This window comes from Macrosteles quadrilineatus, unplaced genomic scaffold (genome assembly GCF_028750875.1).
Source record: "Macrosteles quadrilineatus isolate MER2022 unplaced genomic scaffold, UCM_ALF_1.0 Scaffold_2__2_contigs__length_208266976, whole genome shotgun sequence".
Classification (NCBI taxonomy): Eukaryota; Metazoa; Arthropoda; class Insecta; order Hemiptera; family Cicadellidae; genus Macrosteles; species Macrosteles quadrilineatus.
In genome coordinates this window covers 154,084,568-154,108,482 of record NW_026542595.1, presented here as the reverse complement: position 1 = coordinate 154,108,482, position 23,915 = coordinate 154,084,568, and the positions used below count along the sequence as shown (strand labels likewise).

At 33.2% G+C, this 23,915-nt stretch overlaps 1 protein-coding gene across 1 annotated transcript; it reads right to left on the bottom strand.

The window, feature by feature from the left end:
* Positions 1-485: 485 nt before the first annotated feature.
* Positions 486-23,915, bottom strand: LOC128987517 (uncharacterized). The gene is made up of 9 exons (XM_054408399.1): positions 23,809-23,915; positions 20,172-20,301; positions 19,341-19,441; positions 18,934-19,143; positions 13,736-13,876; positions 7,283-7,444; positions 5,546-5,628; positions 4,313-4,459; positions 486-2,425 (listed from the first exon to the last, which is right to left on the bottom strand). The coding sequence occupies exons 2-9, from the start codon at positions 20,284-20,286 to the stop codon at positions 2,350-2,352; spliced, it is 1,035 nt and encodes a 344-aa protein (XP_054264374.1). The 5' UTR covers positions 20,287-20,301; positions 23,809-23,915; the 3' UTR covers positions 486-2,349.

Here is a 23,915-nt window from a genome sequence, read left to right as displayed (position 1 = left end):
TTGATTTATCAATAGTCAAAGCTAATACTAAATAAAAACTATGTAGCCGTCAATAAACGTGATTCACTTATTTGTGATAACATGGACAATGTCAGTAATAATTAAAATATAAATGACATAAGTAAAGGTGCGTTAACATTAATTCAAGCTCGCATACGAGTACAGCTCGCATTCCTCTTGAAATAAGTGTCGCCACAAATTTACTCGCATGCTAGTAGTGGAATGCGAGCACGAGTGACATTTTGTCATTCGAGTTACTTTCTAACATGTTGGGAAATGCTGGCACGCTCACATACCATATCTTTGTGAAGCCCAGTTTGTGAAAACGTAGATGTGGTGCAAAAGGGATGTTTCTGTTTGTGTTTAGCTTTTGTGTTTACTGTACAGTGATGGCTTAGTTTAGTGATAATGTATGTTGAATTATTTAAGATTGTTACTGGGTACGATGGGAGTGTGGAAATATAATAAGAAATTAGAAATTATGTAAGATCAGGGATTCCTTTATTTCACACACTTGAAAACACATACTACATTGCAGTACACAGTACAAAAAAACTACAAAACCAAAATTGGGTTATGACACTATTTTATGCTTGCTACAATCTATTAAAGGACTTAAAACACTCTTATTAATAAAAAATGTCAAAGCCTTTGAAAAATGTAGTATTAATAACCATTGAGTGGAACCACTGCTTATATATCCACTATAGAGTAAACTAAACGTGTTATGTTTGTGGGCAACCTCCAATAGCCTACTCATATTTAAAGATGGTAAAACAGAGTTTCTGTACACAATTAGGGAATTAGGAATTGAAGGTGTGAGGTGAATTTTGTTTACAATAAATACTCAAGTCACACACTTGGGTCTACTCATAGTGTATAATATAATCAGTGGTTTTACGTTAACAGCTAACTCAGTCAACAATATTTACATAAACTGGAATGATCTGTGAACATTTCTCTAAAAATCTATATAAAAAATTTGTTAATAAATATTCTTAATTCAAAATATATTAGAATATCATATCGAGTCATCTTGTCATACAATTAATTTACATTCATAAATCAAATTAACTTTCAATCAGTCTTGGTTTATTTAAATGTAGGCCAAGCTACGGTATTGAACCCGACAGTAAAAGAAAATATCATTAACACGGGAAGTAATAAATGTTTAAACATTGCAATATTTCAATTCATTAAATGTAAACTAATACATTGGAATATCGTTACATGCATATGACTAACAAAGAGGTTTTACAGTATTAATAAAATTAAATTTGGGTTTACGTTTAACTAATACATCACCTAATGGCAGTATTAACATCACTCCAATGGGCTATAATACTCAATGTTAACATACAATAGCTGATATAGAAATCAAACGTAAAACTATGTCAATATGTCCTTATGAGTTAAAAATCTAAAAATATTTAATCTGTAGGTTTTTATGTTTGAGAGAATACTCTGATATCAATTTATATTACCAAATTTGGGAATTATTGGTACAGTAGACTGACTGTAAAAAAAACTGAAAGTTTATTACTTAGGCCCCTATATCAGGCAATAGTGTATTTTTGTATGTAAAAAATCTTAATTGTTTTAATTTCACCAGCACAAGATTTTATACATTTTAATTTAAGCAATAACATTTTTTTGTAACAAACACTTCAACATTGTGCAATACCAACATGTACTCAAAAAATTAATATGTATAAAAATACACAAAGTCCAAAGTTTTTCAGTAATTTAACAGAAAAACTTATAAAAAACAAGACTGTAACAATACAACAATAACCATCAGAGTACATAACGCCATGTAGGCAAAGCTAATAACACATAGTAGTAAAAAAACCTATGTCAAAACTTCAATAATTCAAATCGCCATAATATCTACAACATAATCTTAAAATATGGCTTTGGATGAAGAAAAATATTTCTAAAATTCTACAACTAAATAAAATAAACACAACGTGCCAGAGTATGATTAACTCAGTCGTCAAACTGTATCCACGGGGCAAGTGTAAAAGAGCTGAAGCCAGCAAAAAACATCCACTTTTAACTGGGAAATTGAATTTACAGTACCTAAATTATTGATCAAACATGATTGCTTCATATTTGAACATGAGTACTGAGGTGAGAGTTTGTACTAGAGTTTATTTTTAATTTTAATGAGAGTTAACAAAATTTGTTTATGGACAAAACAATATAGGCTTAGTTCAGGACAATAAAAACCTACTTGCTAGTAGATACAGTTGAACCGTTTGAAAACCTTTAAAAGGCACTGAAACAGGTAACAGTAAAAACTTACGATAACCTATCGTACACCAGTCTTTTAAATCTCCTTTGTTTTCACTTTTTTCTCAAAGTGTCCAAAAATTTCAAAACCGTCTGGAAATCGTCACTGTCGGCACCAAAGGATTCCATCCTGAAAGTTTAAAACAATGGTGAAAATTATATTTAAGTACAAAACGTAAGTTCAATCGGGTTTGAAAACCTTATATGGCGATGACCTCATTTGACATTTATTGGTGAGCCATCTCAAGTACAAACATAAGTAAGCCTATATTTAGAGATGGACTTGTCCTGAAATTCCATAAAAATACAAGGGTTATTCCGAGGCGACAGATGTATGCTAAATTTCTAGTAGGGACGTGTTTGCATCCTCAATGTTCATCCGTTAAAAGTGTCATTGTTGCAAAGTTAAGGTTCAATAAGTGTGCTGCAATTGAAAATCCTGCTAGTTGTGAGGTGCGGTCTGTTATAAATTTTTTTTGGCCATAAATTCAACATCCATAGAAATTCTCAAGTGAGTGAAACAACCCGAAACAACGTAAGTGAAAGTTCTATCCATAAATGGCAAACTCAGTTTTAAAATGGCCGAACTAAAGTTGACATCCGAAATTTGTTTTTGCGTTAAAATTTAAAATGCCTGACCTCACACGGAAAATCGCACACATTACCTCCTTCATTCAAATGGGAGATTTTTCCTTAACCACCCTACAGATCAGACCTTGCCCTGAGTCACTTTCTCTTGAAAATCAAAAAATGGATATTTTATTGTCATCACAGCACTTTGATAAGCTCCAATCAAGTGGTTGGAAAAGCAGAAGACAAAACTTTATGACATATATAAGTTTAAAATCTTGTTCAATGCTATGACATGTGCCTCAATTTGTTTGGATACCATGTAGAAAAGTAGTAATTCTAGTTGGTCTTTCAAATGAATACAATGATTTTCCCTGTACAAACTTTGTATTTTATTCTAAAACGTTCTTTACTTTTTCAACATCCCAGGTAAACAACCGATCTTTGGGCAGATTACATTTAATTTGGCCTTTTCTGCTGATGAGATTTGTCAGCGATTTTGCTGCTATTGATATTGTCTCTGTGATTATTTTATTACATTCACTTACCATTAAGTCCTCCAGCATATCTATCGTTTCAAAACTTTTTTTTCATCAATTAGTTTTTAAAAAATTATATAAAATACGATGGTACTCTCTTCCACACACAAGGGTATTTAATCTTTGTGGAAGATATTTCGCTAATTTAAAAAGCTTTTATGTATTTTTATGTTTATATTATTTTTTTTTAATATTACGGTATTAAAAAAATAAACAATATTGTAAACATTGTACATGACTAATATAATGTAGTTTGTAAATATTTTGGCGGAATAAATGCTATTTTGATTTTAGATTGAATGAAGACGATTTAAGTACAACCCAATGGATCCTTACTACTGTTAAATAGAAAATAAAAAGGCAACAAGGCATGTACATAAAGCCTTATGGTTAGAATACAAAACTGCTGTCCTGCAGAGGCTCAGGTACCAATCCCACATTGCTTAAAGCTATGTGAAAATGGTGTGATATTACCGAGCAGTCTATTAAGGTCTACCTATTTAAAAAACATAAGAAAAGGTTTCTTAGAAATAAAAAACTGTGATCTGTATGTACCATATGTTTTACCAGATCCCTTTCAGCATAGACAAAAAGAACTAAATATAGACCGTCAGCTGTGCTGCGGTTACCATAGGTTCTGGCGCACACCACTGGAAGTGCCATGTAGTTATGGCCTAGGCGCTACGTAACTACACGGCACTCCACGCGGTGTGCGCCAGAACCTATGATAACCATGGTAACCACAGAACGGCTGACAGACTATATTTAATTCTTTTTGTCGATGCTTTCAGTAAACGGAGATTCTCAGGTCTACAAGCAGTACAGAAACCAGCTGCTCAAAGTATAGTGAGGCATAAAAATTGCACTAACACAAGTAAGCTAAAAATAAATCAGACAGTCCTACATACTTGGTGTAGAGTTCTTCACAGTCAGCAGGAGTCAGCTGGGAGGAACGTTTAAATGCTGTCATACACTGAACTGCCAATGTCTTGAAGCATTGCCTCCGAGCTGCATTGTGTGGAGGATTGTCCCAGAGAGGAGTAGCTCGAACATACCTGCAATGTAAAACAGAACTGATACAGAATAGAAATTTGCCACATATTTCTCCTGCTTCAAGACATTGTTGATGATGTTGAGAAGATGTTATTTTTAAAAACCATTAGAAACATTTCAAAAAAATGATCTAGAGTAAATATGACTTTTTTAGTAGGCTAGATAAAAGGATGAAATGAGAAACTAAACTTATAATAAATTTCAGCTCATTTTAATTTCTATAACACACAATTTTTTTTCTTTCATAGATGAAGAATGAAAGTGAATATTAAAATAGTAAATAAATACCCCAACAATAAATAAAACAACTTATAATTTTATTTTTATTTGAACTCCCATGCATTAGGGGATTTGATAGCCCATCGAGGGGCGATTAGATTGCCGGCAATTATATCGCCGGTCAAAACATATTTTTCACCCCAGCAACCCGTCAAATGATATCATGCGGCAATTCAAAGAGTTAGTTGATCAGTGAAAATTTAAATACAACAAACAATCTGAACTTCGTATTCATTGCAGAAGACGCTTTCGCATTACACAAGAACCAAAAACTGAGTTAAACCGCCAGCAGTTAACTTAGTTTCCAGCCCGGCAAGCGGGTCGGGAGGGTGAGTTGAGTTCCGAGAAGGTTCCTAATCCGCTGGGTATCATAGCCTAACGAACGGACTATAACGTCATCTGCGATCGCAGCAAAAGTGTGAATTTTTCGACCGCCAGAACTTTGCAGACACGTTTTACAATCAAGAACGTAAAAGCTCTGCTAGCTTGGGCCAAGTTCATGCTCAGCTTTTTAGCATCAACCAAAGCTTAAAAAAAAACCGGCAAAACAAAAAGATTTTAGTTAACTCTATCTACCAAAAAAAGATCACAACTTTTGCAATAATTCTTTTAAATATCTGAATAAAAAAAAGCTCCAATGACTTATTCAAACTAGAACACAATAAAAGTAGTATTTTTAAATGCAAAAGTCACAAGCTTTTCACTTCTTCTGTCTTTTGTCTTCTATCTTCAAGACAAGATATATTAATTGATTGCAGCACAGTTAACTTGATGTTTGATGATCCTATGAATGGAAGGAATTTACCCACCTCCAAGCCATTTGTGTATATTCAATGACAGCCGTCCATTGTTGGGACTCTACCAATTTCCGTCCTTGTTCCAATACGCATTTCTGAAACACAAAAACAAGAATAAAATATTAAGGTACTAATATATTGAAAAATACCCCCCGTTACAGCAATCCTGGCGTCCAAGCGAATTTTCATTTGCCTGAAATGATTTGCAATTAATCTATTTAACCCTAGGGCTGGCAATATGACGATCGTCATATGTCTGTGCTTCCAAAATGCCCATGACGAAAATCTTCATATAGTGTCACAGATATAACTCATTAAAAATTATTCCAAAACCAAATTTTTTGGATACTATTCGAAAGATGAGATCCTAAACTTTCATTTTCATATATAAACGTATCGTACAGCATTAACAGATCATGGTGGAAGGACATGTTAACAGATCAATTTTATTGTTGTAACAATTTGAATGAAAATTTAGGCGTGAGACGATTTTGCGAGTTTGCTGCGTAAATTCATTACACATAAAATCAATAAATTGTAGCGCTGATAATCTTGCACAAAATCGGTTGTGTTTGGTGCCGATAGTAAGATTTAGTTCTGGAGTTTATTTTTGTATTAAGAACCACGTGATTATAATGTCAGATAATTTGGGAAATAATATTTAGAAATCAGCTAACATTAGAAATGACAAAAATCGTCATTTAGACAATGACTGATAAATCAATAAAGGGTTGTGTTAGCGTGATATAATTTAAATTAATCTGTAGGCAGAAATTAAAACGCACAATTTGAAATAAACAATTGTTTTTGACACGGCATAAATTAGCTGTTTCTTTGGGGACAGTCGCCATTACTGTTGTGCAGCATTCACGTCTCGTGAGTCTTGTGAGCTGTAAATACATATTTTATTTGTGAAAAATTGTGTTTTATTGTTACAAATGTGTTGTTTTGTTTGTTTTCTTGAGAGGATAGTAATTTGTATCCATATTATTGTAGGTAATGATATGATAATAAATATGACCCATAGTAACAGGGATAATAATAATTACTATCATATCCACTCACTAAACAAAACAACACATTTGTAAAAATAAAACTTAAAAGATTTACCAGTAAATTATGGGTTAGTGATTAGTATTTGTGGTAAAATGTGTGATTATGAAATGTCGCTTGCTTTTTTAGTGTTAAAGACACGCTCGAGACTAAGCGATTTGTCAATTGACCTTGACCGAACAGTGCGTCTTTTACTAATATTTATTTCTTTAGATGGGGTAAAATTTGTTTTTAAGTCAAACATATTTCCCTGTAGAGAAATAAAATGTCTACATTTTAATTTTGTATATCTTGGATTTTACGTTCATAATTTTGAAGAAAAACACCAGGACTCTGCTTTTGAAATTTGCATCATCATCATGCGCGATCGTGGCAAATTTAAAATTCCCTGTAAAATACTAAATTAATCCATAATTCCAGGTTTTCCAGGTCGGTGGATACCCTGTTTAAGGCAAGCTAGCTGATATTCTTTATCCTAGAATTACGGTGCTGGCATAGAGCAATTCCTCAAACAAAACTATCAGTATATTAGGTTTATTTTAAGATTAACAACCATTGAACAGCCAATTTTCTTTGCTTATTCTGTACGCTCAAAAAATTTTATAATACATGCATTATTTGTTTAACTTGTACTTAAAGGGCCTAAGTTAATTTCACTTATGATATAGAAGAGCAATCTCAATACTGGTTAATCACCTTGAACGCCAAAACGTGGATGGCTGCTCTACTGTAAGCTGGGGAATCAGTCTTGGAGGTAAGCCTAGAGTTGGGAAGAGACTTGTAGATGTTATGCTTCAACTCATTCAACCTCTCTTCCAAAGGTTCCAAATCAGGTGCAGGCATGTTTTGCTTGATTTCCTGGAATGGGCAAAAGATCATACTGTAGTGTAGTCAACATGTTAAATCAAGGTATTCCAATGCATTTTTATTCCATACAGGTGTTTCTATCACTAGCATTTCTGATCAAAGAGAAGATTGTAGTTTTCATGTGAGTACATTGACCGGAACATACAGTAATAAAATCCAATTAAAATCAAAAGATGTTGACAAATTATTTATTTATCTATATTGGCATTACACAGTATAAAATAATTAAGCTAGTGTCTGTCTGTCTAGGCGGCTGTCACGACTAATAGTACAGGTAAAATAGGGTTTTATAAACAACAAAATTTGTACATTCATGAAATTTCACCTGTGAGTTACTAATAATATGAGAAATGAAGATCCAATGAGTCCCCAAAATTTTGGGTGTCCTAAGGCCCTTTTTGGGGCCCTTTTTGTTCCAAAGGGCCCTTGTTCCTGAATAATTTTGTTTTTACGTTTAAGGTCGAGTGAGGTGTGGTTTTCGATGGTTTTAGTTATTTTAAATCGATTGGGAGTAGTTTTAAGTGTATTAAACCACACCATAATGGGTGTTTCGAAATATTTTTAATTTTTACGATATTTAAACATTTATTCATAAAGTTATAAAATTAGTTACCACCATGCTCTATATAAAAGGGGATTATTGAAAATAATTGTAATTCTTTACTACGTAAGTGGAAAGGATCACAAGGAGTAAGAGAAAATATTAAATACCCCCGTCACAGCAAACCTGCAGACCTAGCGAATTTCCGTTTTACTTACCTACTTGATTTTCAATTAAATCTAAAATAGCATTACGTTTAACGATTACCTAGGTTTGCTGCTACAAGGAGGCTAATAAAGTGTGTTTATAGTAAAATATTAATATCCTACTATAAAACAAATAAATTTGACAAGTTTGATCAAAATATATCCATCAACAAACAAACAAAATCATTTTACACTATTCTACATAAGAATAACATGGGAATTTTTAATTTACAATTTTAGTATTTTTATCCGTAACTAATAACCATACAAAAACACGTTAACATACAAAATTATTTGTTTTTAAGCTATTTAAAATGTTCTAGATAAAAATGGGAAACTTTGTGTTTTGAGGGTAAAGTAAATAAGAAAACCCAATTTTTACCCCATAAACCTCGTTCCCATTGTTCAGGACGAAAATGCTTGTACCGACAATGCTGCTCTGATGTCTTAGTGCTGTCCTGGTCGTCATAACCACGAAAGATAACCGTACTTGTATTGATTGAAAATAAGTTTGAGGAACTTAAGATACAAGTTGCAAACGTCAGTATGTATGAAAGGTGTTTTTGAACCACATTGTTCGTGCTTTAAGATTGGTGTTGCCTGTTCTGCAATATACAAGGTTTTAGGTTTGTAAAGGGGAATCCTGCTTGAACACCAACTTGGACAAAATCAGTAAAGATGGACAAGTTGCTAAGAATAATAAAAATGCTAATGAGTCGTCTGAGAATAATTATTGTGATGATGAAATTGTAAAGAGAGATACTACGGAAATTGTAGAAAAATAGCTTTAGTTTAAGTACTTCATTTTTAATATGTAATGTAAGGTTTTATACAAAAACAATTGTTTAAATTTTTAATAAATGTAAAAAAAATAACTTAAATAACTACTTAGAAAAATACATACTATCAATTTGAAATTGGTCTTAATAGATTTGCATAAAAAACACGTTGAAAGATTATTCACACCACCTTAAAAGTTGAAATTTTTGATTAGTAACCTATGTTATTATGTTATAGTGTAAAACTTAATCCATGCCCTTTTAGCGAACATCCCATATATGAGATAAGCTATTACGGAAGGTCTTAAACATAGACATTATGGTAATAACATTATGGTAAAACATAGACCCGAAACCGATTTACGTTTTCATTTCGATGCCCGCAGAAGCCTAAAGCACCATACTCAAAATATTATATATGTGTTTGTATACATACATATAATATAATATATCCATGTTATATACGTGTCCATAAACACGATAACTCGAGTAATTTTGGTTAAATTTTTACAAAACCGGCATAATCGGTCCATGGAACAGGGTTTTATGTGGTAAAAATTTGTACTCTTTGACCCTCAAAAGACAAAGTTTCCCAATTTTTATCTAGAGCATTATAACGAGCTTAAAGAAAACAAATAATTTAGTATATTAACGTGTTTTGTAAGTGTATTAGTTACAAATAAAATTCAAAAATTGTAAATTTAAAATTCCATGTTATTCTTAAGGAGAATAGTGTAAAATGATTTTGCTTGTTTGTTTATATAGATAAGTCTTAATAAAACTTGTCAAATTTATTTGTTTTATTTTAGGCTATTAATATTTTACTATAAACACACTTTATTAGCCTCCTTGTAGCAGCAAACCTAAGTATTAATTAAACTCAATGCTATTTTAGATTTAATTAAAAATCAGGCAAATGAAAATTCTCTTAGTTTGCAGGTTTGCAGTGACGGGGGTATTTAATATGTTCTCTTACTCCTTGTGATCCTTCCCTCTTATATAGTAAAGAATTACAGTGATTTTCAATAATCCCCTTTTATTTAGAGCATGGAGGTACAGGTAACTAATTTTATCACTTTATGAATAAATGTTTAAATATCGTAAAAAATAATAATATTTCGAAACACCCATTATGGAGTGGTTTAATACACTTAAAACTACTCCCAATCGATTTAAAATAACTAAAACCATCGAAAACCACACCTCACTCGACCTTAAACGTAAAAACAAAATTATTCAGGAACAAGGGCCCTTTGGAACAAAAAGGGCCCCAAAAAGGGCCTTAGGACGCCCAAAATTTTGGGGACTCATCGGATCTTCATTTCTCATATTATTAGTAACTCACAGGTGAAATTTCATGAATGTACAAATTTTGTTGTTTATATGGAGTGTTTTTGTATTATTTTACCTGTACTATAAAATACTAAACCGATACAGCCCAAATTTAGCACAAAGATGGTCCCTATTTCTAGGAATGTTTAGGCCTATCCATGGAAGCATGAGAAAACTCAAATGTTTACCTTTGCCTTGAGTTTTCAATGTAAACAAGCAGAACTGCCAAATGCTTATTTCACAATTTTAGACGGCTGATCCAAACGAATTATAAATATAATATTGTACAAAAATTTGTAGTAGATTTATTTGTTATAAAACTTTGTCATTGATTATTTTTTCAAAACTATGTTGTTGATTATGGAAATAAAAAAATATTCTATAACCGTTACTGTATCAACCCACTAACCCAGATAGTATTAACTAGGTTAGAGAGAGGTTAGGTTAGGTCTATCTTGGTTAGAGATAATATTGGCTTTGAATTGGTTGACATCACCAACTTTACTATTACTAGTCATTTCGAAGCTTGTTGTATATATGTAGGCCCCTAAATGCCTTCAATGTATTATTTATTTCTTTGTATAGAACCCCAACCCCTGATTTTAATGTATTTTTTGAATGTCTTGAATCTTTACTCATTTTTATTAGTAATAAGAAGCCAAATAGTAGAATTGTACTTGGGTCAGATTTTAACATAGATTTCTTTAAAGTAAAGAACATTGAAACGGTAACACTTATTAATATTCTTAAATCATTTAACTTGTTTCATGTCAATAATCTTCCAACCAGGCAAAATAGTAATATAGATAACATAGTTACAAATATTGATAACAAATGTTTTGAATGCTATCTCGGTCAATATGCCATTTCTGACCATGAGGTTATTAAGTTTAAGTTCTCAGTTTCCACAGACCCTCCCTATATGAAACAGATGTCCTATAGGAAGGTTGAATGAAAACAAATTAGATATGTTTGTCAATCACCTGTATCAATTTGATTGGCAACAACTGTTTAAAATGACCGATACAAATGCCGCTTTTGAATATTTTGTCCATACCCTCTCATCTTTGTACAATTTTTACTGCCCTAGACTCCAAAAACAAATTAAAATGCAAGGTAAAAATAAAAATGGAGGTTCAAAATGGTTTGATGATTCACTTAGGAAGTTAGGAACCTTTGTAAATACACTTAGAGATGTGCTGAAGGTTTCAGCTTACAAAGATAATGTGGAGTTAAGGAATTGTTATACTACTCACAGAAGAATGTATAGGGCAAAAATTAAGGAAGCTAAAATTAGATACCTACAATGATGAGTGTATAAATAAATCTAGTAATAAGTGTCTAGCGGCTTGGAACATTAAAAAAAAAAGAGGCAGGAAATCATTTCAAATCAGAAGCACCAATACCCCCTATAACACCTGAACAGTTCAATGATCATTATATAGTCATTATATAGGTATAGGTAAGGAAACGGTTGAATTAAGTCAGTCAATAAACATTAATGGGTTAAGTCATGAAGTGTTTTTAACTAATACTAAAAGCCCTCCAGAAAATCTAAGCTGGAGAACTGTAGACGAAAGAGAAATACAAAACATTGTAGATACTTTAAGGGCATCAAAATGTGAAGATATTTTTGGATTCTCAAACAAATTAGTGAAACAGGTATCTCCATTTATAATAAAGCCATTAACTTACATAATTAATCTTTGCTTGACATCTTCACTTTTTCCACAGTGTTTAAAAGCATCTAAAAGTATACCTTTATCCAAGAAGGGTGATCGAAATAGTATTGACAATTACAGAACAATTACAATAGTATCAGTGTTTTCAAAAATTTTAGAAACTTGTGTTAAGAAACAATTGTTGGATTTTTTTGATAAGTATGAAATACTTTCAGGTAGCCAATTTGGTTTTCGTCCAGGTTATTCTACAGTGAAGGCTCTAGATAGTGCTGTGACCAAAATTTTAAACCGCTTTGAAGCCCATGAATTTGTAGGAGTGACCCTGTTGGATCTCAGCAAGGCTTTTGACCGAATTTCTCATAGCGTTCTTTTAAATAAGCTTCAATATTATGGAATAAATAATGAACAGTTAAATTTTTTCAAAACATACCTTTGTGGTAGGTTACATATGGTGTCTGTAGGGAACTGCTCATCTTCTTTTAAAGAGGTTCTTGCTGGGGTCCCACAGGGTTCAGTCCTGGGCCCTTTGCTATTTATATTGTATATTAATGACCTTCCCTGTTAATTTAGATTGTGATACCATACTATATGCGGACGACACATCTGTGCTAGTCAATGGGAATTGTCTGAATGATGTTAACGACCATATTAATAGAGCAACTGTTGCTGCCAATCTGTGGTTTGATTCTAACTATTTAAAGATAAATGAAAGTAAAACTGAAACAATAATATTTACTTTGAGACAAATTGAAAAAATATAACATGGCTAAGTCTGTAAAGCTTCTTGGTATTACTCTTGATCAGAAACTAATATGGGAGGAACATACCAACAACTTAGCTAATCGATTATCTAGGGTTTGTTTTTTATTGAGAAAACTTAAGACTTGTGTAAGTCAGGAGCTAATGAAAACTTCGTATTTCAGTTTCTTCCATTCACATTTGCTATTTGCTAATATGTTGTGGGGAGGTAGTGCTGGAGCAGATAGAGTTTTTTTGTGGCAAAAGAGAGCTATAAGAATCATGTTTGGTTTAGAGTTTAGGGATAGCGGTAGGAGTCATTTCTCTGCATATAATATTATGACTGTACCATGCATTTTTATTTTTCAGAACTTAATTTATGTCAAGGAAAATATTACAGACTTTTATTGTTTTAGTGACATTCATAATTATCAAACAAGAAATTCAAACAAATTAGTTTTGCCAATCCCAAGACTAGAAAAGTATGCAAAGAGTCACAAATATCAACAAATAAATTTTTTTAACAAAATTCCAGAATCATTTAAGTTGTTAGATTTAAAATCATTTAAAAATAAGATTCATGATTGGCTTATAAGTCACGAATATTTTTCTATAAAGGAATTTTTAGAATGTGATATAAGTACAGTGTAAACTAAGTGTTGGGTCCTTAATTTACTATGAGTATTCGAATGTCTTGTTGTTGTTGTTGTAAACGTTCTATTGTCTTGTTTATTTATTTGATTGTTACTATTTTTAATCTATATTGATTTGATTTTATTGTTATTATTATTATCTTGGTACTGTCTTTCAATGAATAACTGATGAAGCCTATTGTAATCATGTATTACTTAATGGTGAATAAACTTCTTGATTCTTGATCTTGATTCTTGATTCTAGGCTATCAAGATATGTTAAATGATATTAAGAGGACACCCTTTCTTCGAAACTGAATTGTTTCCTGTTGCGAAGCACAGGTACAGCAGCTAGTATCTAATTAAATTTACCTCTTCAAGGTCTGGATGATTTGAAATGACGTTCTGAATAATACTAATCAGCTGTTCTGAAGTTAGGGCCTTAAGAGCTAAATCCACTGGGCTGCTGTCAACTGGGGCTATTTTCAGCTTTTTGGGATTTGGTGAAGCTGCCTGAAAAAATGTAAATAGACATTACTTTATTAAAATGTAAAATACACATAAACAAATCACACAAACAAAAAAGTCTTAGCACAGTTTATTGGGATGCTACAAAAATGGTAAGTTAATAATAGTTTCGACATAGCCTAATTTTAAATAAAATCTGTTAAACTAATCATAATGTCTTCCTTCCCTACAAACTTTGTTTAAGTTTAAACTAATCTTAATGTCTTCCTTCACTATAAATTTATTTTAACTATTGATACACCCATAATTGGCTTTCAATTTTTTTTCCATCATGTAGGCCTAAGTAATCATTTAGATTAAACATAAGGATGTCTTAATCAGAATATTTTGTAAATATCTGTTAAAAATAATTATCTAAACCTCTTAAGTGGAGTATAGATGTAGGAAAACCCTACTTACATGATAGTCCTATTATGTTCCAGCTACAAACAAAAAGAATTACAAATAGGTTAAATTAGACTACCAACACGCTCTTGATTTAACATAGGTAGTGCACACTATTTATGTTCCGAATCAGTGCTGAAGGATGAAAAAGGACTCGTTGGTAGATTCTACAACGTAGATAGTGATAAGGTTTTTGAGAGACAATGAAATCTGTTTCAAATCGATATAGAGACGTGAACTGCAGGTAAATTAATACACTGAGACAGCCGCATACATGTACCCTGTACTAGGGATGAGCATTAGAATAGGTCAACCATCAATGTTCATTCAGTATTTTGAGTATTTAAGCCATCGATAAACTGATAACATCGTTGCAAAAACATCAATTTTATGAGGGTTAAAACATCAATAGTCAATGCCTTATATTTTAAGAAGGCTTTCATCTCCTTCTGTGCTTTTTGATCTATTAATAAAATCTCTTTCTACAAGACAAGATTTTATTTTGATCAAAATATTTCTAGACAATTATAAAAATTAAAAATAATACAGTTAAACTTCCTGCAGAAAGTCAATACAATACCCGTACAGGAGTGTGTTGTTGATGCGTTTCCTTTGCCAAGGCGTTCTTATTTAATTAATTCTCCACATGTAAATTGCTTTAATTGTTGTTTTTTTTTTTTTACATTGCAAATGATAAGAAGTTTTTTTTTTGTGTAAGCAGTGTGAGTCATGTTTTACTAGGTACTGTAAAAATTGCCAAAACCTGTCACTCCAAAATCATTCTATAAATTACACAAGACTGAAAATTGTTACTTGATACTTAACTGGTAGGACTGCGGTTTCAGACTGATAAATTTTGTATTTTTCAAAGTTTAACAATATTCTAACTGGTATCACCTTCCTACGTGTACAAATTATTTTTAATAAGATATCTCTAATTTTTTTAATATTGACGTTTTTATTGATGTTTTTAATAAAAGATTTTAAATATTCTTACCTATTATTATTATTTTTGTAGTTAGCCAGTCATATGTCATAAATCAGTAGGTATTTAACAATGTTATAAAATCATGTAAACAATAGACGTGCATTTCCCTTCTTTTTTTTTTGTCTTGAACTAAAAATCCAATCTCGTCCATCCCTAATTGGCCAAAAACATTGATGGCCAATTCAAAAAAAGGCAAACCTAACAATGCTAATCATTTGCTGCATTTTCAATAGTATCTTATGACGCTGTACTTTTTTTCTCAATGAATCTGTAAATAATGAATATTGTATATTGCCACCCTTACTCTATATACTACCAAGGTCCCAAGGCATCAGTTTTTTAGCAGTTGCATAGCCTAAACTTGCAAGTCAAAGACAGATGGATTGACAAACCAACTTTTTGTTGCTTATACTCCATCCTCAACAGTGTTGTTGTCATCAACTTTCAAGAGCGATCGACATTACCTAACCCTTTGGCAAATATTGCCACGCTTCGATATATTGGACGTCTGCTAAATGTTTGTTTACTGGCCACCTCTACGTCCAAAAGCCACAAATGAAAAACCAATGTTTGTGTTTTTTCTCGTGGTGGATGAGATTTCCCGAGATGAAGAACATCTGTGTGATCTGTGTCTGTAGATAACTTCTCAAGACTTATAAGAAAGTTATGAAAGTTTCATAAGTTGTTCTAATGCTTTTCAGTTAGTAAATATGACTAAACTTGGTCGAAACAAGTCAACAGTGAGTAAAGCACAAAATTTCATAACTTGACAGAGATTGGTGTGCAATTAATTGGTGAGTTCAGTGATGATTTCATAAGTTAAATTCTCTAGGCCAATTTGTATATAATTTATTTATGTCCATACCTGTGGTAGATTATCTGTATGAAAGGATGACTTACATGACAGGCCACTATGAGGAAAAACCAGAAAGGTATATACCTGATGCTCTCAAAAAATATTTTAAGTAGGCCCACAAGTTTACAACCGTAAAGACCGCAAATTGATGGTTGCGTACAAGGAAAAAGCATCCCAAAAGAACCCAGTACTTCTTCTGTCAACTAAGTGTGTTGCAGAATCAGTAGTAAGAAATAATCAGGTAATTCTAAAAGAAAACCCAGAGATAATAGATGTGTACAACTGCTTCATGAGAGCTATTGACCATTCAGACCAGATGTTAAAGGCTACGCCTACCTCGATGAGCGACGGACTGTTCAGTATTAGAAAAAGGTTGTATTACACATTTTTCAAGAATGATTTTTAACTTGTACCTTGTATAAGGAAAACCATAGTGGAAAAGAAATGAGTAGGTTTCAGTTCACATTATCTATAATTGACAGTAGCCTATGTAAAAAGAGGTACTTGTCCATAGGCCTAAGTATCAGTTAGCGGGTGGCGTAATAGACAATCAGCAGCAAAATGACCAGTTTGTAATGGAAACCTTACCAGTTAAAAAGATAGAACCTGCTGCGTATGTAGCCCTATCAGTAGGCTATTACAGCAGGTGGAAAAGAAAAAAAAAACCCAAACTATATGCAGCACTAGAGTGCCAGAAGGGTGTACACACCGTGTGTTTTGGCCAACATTGGTGCTAGACGATATTAGACCATTTTAATTTTTAGGCTAAGTGTATGTATATAATTTTGTGTCGTAAATAGTTGGTGTTATGTTTGTTATTTGGCATAAAGAAAAACTGTAGGCTTCTATCCTTTTCTTGTGCATGATATGGCATTAGACGTTATATAGCGCATTTGAGTGACGCAAAGACATCACAATGCTCTGAAGACAATTTATTTCAAACCCTGGAAAGAAGCTTATTTTTATTTTTCAAGGTAGGATTGTCAAATTTCGCATGCTTGCTAACAAATGTGTATGTATAGTAGGCCTACCTAATAAAAAACAACACAAATATTGATTAAATATTTTATATTCATATATAGTTATCTTGGTTGTAGGCCTACTCAAAATTTTTATTTATTTATCTTTATTTATTTTACTTACATTTGGTAACATAAATAATCTCCATTCAAACCTTTTTAAATATTATATATTTTATAAAGGCAATTTTATTATAATTCTAGAATAAAGGTTTAATTCAAATATTTGCAAAAATTAAAAGTTATAGCCATTTTATATAAGTATTGCATTTAAGTACAAAATGGCCTCGGCGGTTCTCGATTATATACAAATGAAAAAATGCTGGCGGCGAAAAGGCTAATGCTACCTAATACCTGTACCAAGATTTAAGAAGACATCGGTGGGTGAGTAAACAAGTATCTGTTGAGTTGAGCATTTCTAGATACTCGGAGCTCGAGCGAGTACTATTTGAGAAAGTCGAGTAGAGTAGTGAGAAGAAATAGCTGTATCAATAAACTTGGGGAGCGAGCTGGCGTAGTGGTTAGAGCGCGGGACTTTAGTCCCTGAGGTCCCGGGTTCGATCCCCGCCCAGTCACCAATGGATTTTATCCAAGTGATAATGCCGCAACCCCTAGGTCTAGCATGAAGTAATGTGAAAAACAATCCCAGGCTCGTGCCTAGCGTCCTAGGACAAAAAAGAACCTGGTCTCTTGTATTTGAGTTTTGTTAATCCCCTATCCCCTTTATTTCAATCAGTTAAATTTGTTATATCGGGATAATTTTGTTAAAAACAATGAATAACCGACATACCAGATCAATACATCGGCTATGCAATGAGTAACTTCACCATTCATTACAGACTGGAGAAAAACACAGATAGCTAACTCAGCTGATAATAGAATACTACAGTGGGAAAATCTATAACTGTTCGAATTATCCATGCATATGCATCTGTCTGTAAAAGTTATTTAAAAGTAAACTTTTTTGCTCGTTATTAAATCACCCTTTTTATAGTTTAAGTGAATTTTTTATGTCTGACATTGATATTAGTTTTTAGTTTCTGACTGATGTAGGCCTTAAATCTGTAACTTACTTTGTTGTTTAAATTAATTGTAGCCTAATTTATTAAATGTTATAGGCCCTAATTAATATGCTAACCACTGGACATTTTATCCTTGCAGATTATTGAGACTTCTTAGCCTAAGTTACTCTCATATTGACCTCAACTATACAAAATGTTCTTTTTGTAATTTGTTGCAATAAATTCTTGATTCTTGATTCTGTGTATTTGACAAATAAAAGAGAGGAATGATCCATTTTCCATTGTTATAATTATTGCCATGTCAAATCAATTCAACCAACGCATAAATGAGGTTAAGCGTTTACAGATTAATATACTTAGGCCTAAGTTTAAAAATTTATTAACTACTCACACACCCCTATTAAATATCAATAATGTGAGTAGGCACAGAGAAGACCCTGTGCCCCGTGCGATAGGCATTTCCACACAGTGCTCTTCCTTGCTCGTCACAAGTTATTATTTCCGCCCAAAAATACCATAAGCTCCCATAAATGTCCCATAAGCTTGTATTCTCTGTATCTTACTTCTCTGTGGTGTAGGGAAAGGCTCACACTGTGGTGTACAGATATTCACACTAGTGGCTAGTGGTATAAGAATCAGAATCAAAACTAGAGTTATTCAACATCAATTAATTGTTAAGATGGCTGATCAAAATAAAAGCAAGCATCACGTGGGGGAAGGGTTCTTGTGAGCATGCTCATCCCACTCCCCACTCTAATTGACACAATCTATACCTTTTTCTTCTCTGGTGATAAACACATCTCCTTGGGGTCATTTAGCAGCAGTCTCTTGCGGGGAGAGCTGCGTAGTACAAGGTGTTTGGAGTTGGGAGACATCTTGACAGGTGTGCGCTCCCGAGTGGCAGGTGCGCTCTCACGCTTGCGGTAGTCAATGTCAGGTGACCATGTGACCGGCATCTTGCGCCTGCCACGCTGCTGGATCACCTGCAAAATCATTTGTCGAACTCTGAGAAAAATATAGGTTATGCTTTGTAATGTAACAAACAAAGGAATACTCATAAGATCAAGTATTTATTCAAGAAAAGTTATTTGTTTAGTTGACACTGTTAAGGTATTGCAACTGTGCTGAAATTCTATTAATTACTGTTAAGCATTGAATGATTTAATGATTTAATACTGACCAGTTCGTCTGGAGATGGAGAAGGTGATATATAGGAGGCTGGGATGTTGAACAGATTTGGGTGTCCGTTGGCGGTGAACGGATGATTCTGGTGCCGAGTCACTAAGAACAAACATGACATTGATAAGTAAACATCATTAAAGAGGTTGTGTTTTGATGTTGGTGTAGATAAAAAGAATGTAGACCTAAATAAACAAAGTTGCTCCTAAGTTGTCAGTGAAACTCGATCTACACACAAGTCAAATGAAAAGTCATTTAAAATGAGAGTTTTGTAAAGGGTATAATCATCTTTTAAAGTAAGCCTTTCTTGAGCCTAAAAAGGTTATTTAGTAGATGTATATTTTACGTTTTTATATTTAGTAGGCTACTGAGCTATAATTAGGGTACAAGACTTAACTTGTATCAGTATGCCAGTGTCATAATTGTATTAGGCCTTACTTTACATTTATTTTAAGTATAAGTTAAGTTATTAACAATAACGTGTTATATCAAGTATTAAAATACAAACCTAAGTGGCATTCCCATCTCAATTGATAATTGATCAAAACAATTATGACAAATAACATTATAAAAATCCCATCAAATCCAAACACAAATTTTGGTTCAAGAGATTTGAAAAACAAATATAAAAGTTAAGTTCTCTGATATAAAAAAAAAAAAAACGGTTTAGTAATCCTAAAATAGAAATATTTTTACCTAAACAAAACAGTTCACGTTCATTCAGGAACACTCATTTGACACGTTTACATTATAATGCAACGTTTTCTTCAAAGTTCTTCAAAGTTATTCTACTTGTATTAACATTCTCTGTACACTGTAGTACATATCCTACCTGGTGTGGCATTATCAGCAAAAGTGATGGCTCCCATGCGGGCTGGTATCTCCGCTAAGGCACTTCGTGTGGAACGTCGTACTATTTGCACCACATCATGTGGAGGAGTTTCCATCGTAAATATTTATATCTGGAAAGAAATGTTTTTGCTGAGTTCCTCAAAATATTCACAGGCTTTAACTTACCTCAGGGGCTAAAATATTCGCAGGAGATTAATAAAAAAAAGTTATTGAGTTTCTGAATTTTAGTTATTTAATTTGCTTTGCTGGATATGTTCCACGCACAGATCTGAAGTCTATGTGGACGGGCAAATGCAAGGTTAAAAGAGGCCAACAACCTCTTCAGAGGCCAACAAAGCATTTTTCATTAGGAAAAGTGCACACTGGAAATGCCTAAGGTAGATGTGAAATTGGCTTAACAACTGGGGTCGCCGGAATTTTATCCCCCTGGAATTTTACCCCCTGGGCAAAGCTGACGTCACTATGACGTAGGAACTTGAGTGGCCAAAAGTTTGTTCGCGGCTGGAATTTTACCCCCGCGGATTTGGAAGTCTAATGAAAATAGCCAGAGCGTGATTAATTAGATTAGCGATAAAAACCGGAATTTTACCCCCTGTCCATATAACTAGCGTTTAGACAACTAAAGATGTACGGGCCGGATTTTTACCCCCGGAATTTTACCCCCCGGAATTTTACCCCCGGAATTTTACCCCCGGCCCATCTTAGAAATGAATTCTTAGAATGATTGATTTTCTTGTTTCTGTTTGTAATTATTTGTAAACATTTCATTATTTAGTAGCCTATCTTTATTTGTTTATTTTGTAAAGAAATGATCAAAACAATTATCATTCAGTTGATTGTTTATACGTCATATTAACCAACTGTTGGCCTCAAAGATCAAATCCTAATACTAGAATCTCAAAATTAAAATTAAAAACTTGTTCGATTAGTTAATGTTACAAATAAATTAACATACAGTAGGCTGCTTAATGATAAAATGTTTACTATTAAATTAAGACAGAATGAAGATAATTAATCATTCTCGCTAATTTATAGGCTATATCTGGCCAGGGGGTAAAATTCCAGGGGCAAAATTCCGGGGGTAAAATTCTGGGGGGTAAAATTCCGGGGGGTAAAATTCCGGGGGTAAAAATCCGGGCCGTACACTCTAGGTTTTTATAATTTGATGTGTTCTGATTAAATTCACTCGTAAAAATATATGTTTAATTCCGCGTTTAATCCATCGAACTGATGTCGCGAAACTCAAAAGTTCCGGCCGGAATTTTACCCCCTGGTTTGTGACGTCACGTTTGCCCAGGGGGTAAAATTCCAGGGGGATAAAAATCCGCTACCCCAACAACTGTTTATCAATTGTAACTTTGGTGATTTTTGAGAACAAACAAAAATAGGCCTACTGGACAACTATATAGAGGACTCTAAATCACTACTACTATTGAGAACTGTCAATTTGTATGTCTATCGTAGTTTGCACTGGTTATTAATTTAAGTTATACTTTCTTTACTTTATGTTGTTTCAATTTACATTGCTTTAATAATTTATAATGTCACTTCATATCATGTATAAGTAACTGTCATTGTAATTTCATCATCATGCCAGCTTCTTGTAACACGGTCCATATTATGTTTTCATTCTGCACCTTGTCACATGCATGCCTTATCTTTTGTAGGCTAGGCCTACCTAATGTTTTGTAAAATGGTGGTTGTCATTGTAATAAATAAATAAATTAACAATTATTGGATTATAATTAATTTTGATAGCACCAGGATATTGTCAGACAAACCTCAACTTGTACTAACTTATAGCGTCCTTAGAAACTTGCTTCATAACTTATGCTTCGGCGTGTTTTTATAACTCCGCTATCTTACATACCGAAATTATCGTCAGGCCAACATAAGTATCATCCACTTCTTGGGATGTTATCAGATTGAGTTAAGTTATAAGTTTAGGCCCATGCATTTTACACATAACCCAAAATTGATTCAAGATAGGCCATAAAATACATGCCTGTATATTGCCTGTATTTGATAGGCCATTATTTAATAATTTTGGTATTTTGTTCTACGGCAGGCCTAGGCCTATGTGTAAAGAATGTATCTTATTCTGATGACACCTCAAGAAATGGATCCTTCTGTAAGCCTGACATCGGCGTAGTCAACTTTAAAAAAAAATCTACCGAAACAAATGTACTTAGCAAGTTTCAAAGACACTGCAGTACAGTATAAGTTAATTATTGTCCGACAAGATAACTTCGGACGATTACTTAGGCTACCATAGGCTAAGCAAAACTCCAAACAACATGGGGATCAAAATGTTTAATCTTTTGCCAAAAGAACTCAAAGAATTAAGTGAAAATAAAACTTTTAAAAAACAACTGAAACAATACCTACCTGATTGAACGACCATATTATAAATTAACTGACTTTATTAACAAACACAATTATAACCTAAACAACAAATAGGAGAGCAATGCTCAAGAACACTCACACACACACACATATTAACAAGAAATTGACGATTCACCTGTCTACGAGGACGGCGGAGAAGACATCGATGGTAAATGGTAAATGATGGTAAAGGGAAGTAATGTTTGGCCATTGGGATAGGCCTATAGCCTAGATATAAGTATTTTTCGTGAGATGAAGGTGAGCGCTTGAAACCGGAAGTAACTGATCAACTCCTTGCAAAGTAATATTGTCTAACGGAATAAAGAATTGTCTATTGTCTACTAAAGATCACTAACAAATAACCACAAATAAGTTAAAGTAACTTAGACCTACTTAGGTTAATTGTCGGAAAGACAGAATTAGCGGTGGAGAGATATGCATAACTTACTCTTGCATCTACAACAGGCTGGTAACTTACCTAGTTACCAACCCTACCCAGGCTATCAACCTTAATTTGACCTAAGTTATCGATAAACTTAGACCTAAGTTACTTATGATAACTTAATTTGAAGTAGGTTCAAGTGTGGCGGGGGGTATGGTTAGGTCTAGAATGGGGTAGGCCTAAGCCTAGCTAACAAGAAGAATAGGCATAGGTACTACAATACAATAAGCACTGCACCTAGGCTAGATCACCATTATTAATTTGACCAAGTAAATTAGGAGAGGCTATCTCTCCAAACCAGCCTCCGCGGCTTCTAGGCCTAGTCCAATAACAGGTTAAGCGTAGGCCCGGCCTACCTAGGTCTAGGCTAGTTCAAATTGAATTGATTTAATTTTTAACTCATGGTTTAGCCTAAGTTTTGTAGTCCTAATAAATAAAATATAGGTAAATAATTAAATATATATAATTATTTTACATTCCTGATTTTTTTTAAGGAACTATAGGCATAGACTATTTGAATCTTACAATAATCTAAATAATTAAAATAGTTTAGAACATAACATTTAAGAGCTGAATCATTTGCCACGCAATCGTTGCTAAGTACGTTTCCCGCCAAAATACTCTGGGAGGGCTTGCAACCCCAAAATATCACAGCATATTTCCAACTACAAAACTCTCTAAAATCCATTAAAACTACTTGTTAATAATTTTAGGAGGAGAATAAATATAGGTGATCTCAAAATGTAGCATTGTTGACGAAGTCTACAGAAAATAACTTTAATTTACTCACCCTCCGAAAAACAGAAATCCCACAATAGAAGAATGATGAAGAATGTAATCAGGTAGGTTGGCTTGGCTTGGCGCTGTGGCGGGTAAAGTGAAGAAGTGAAGTGAAGT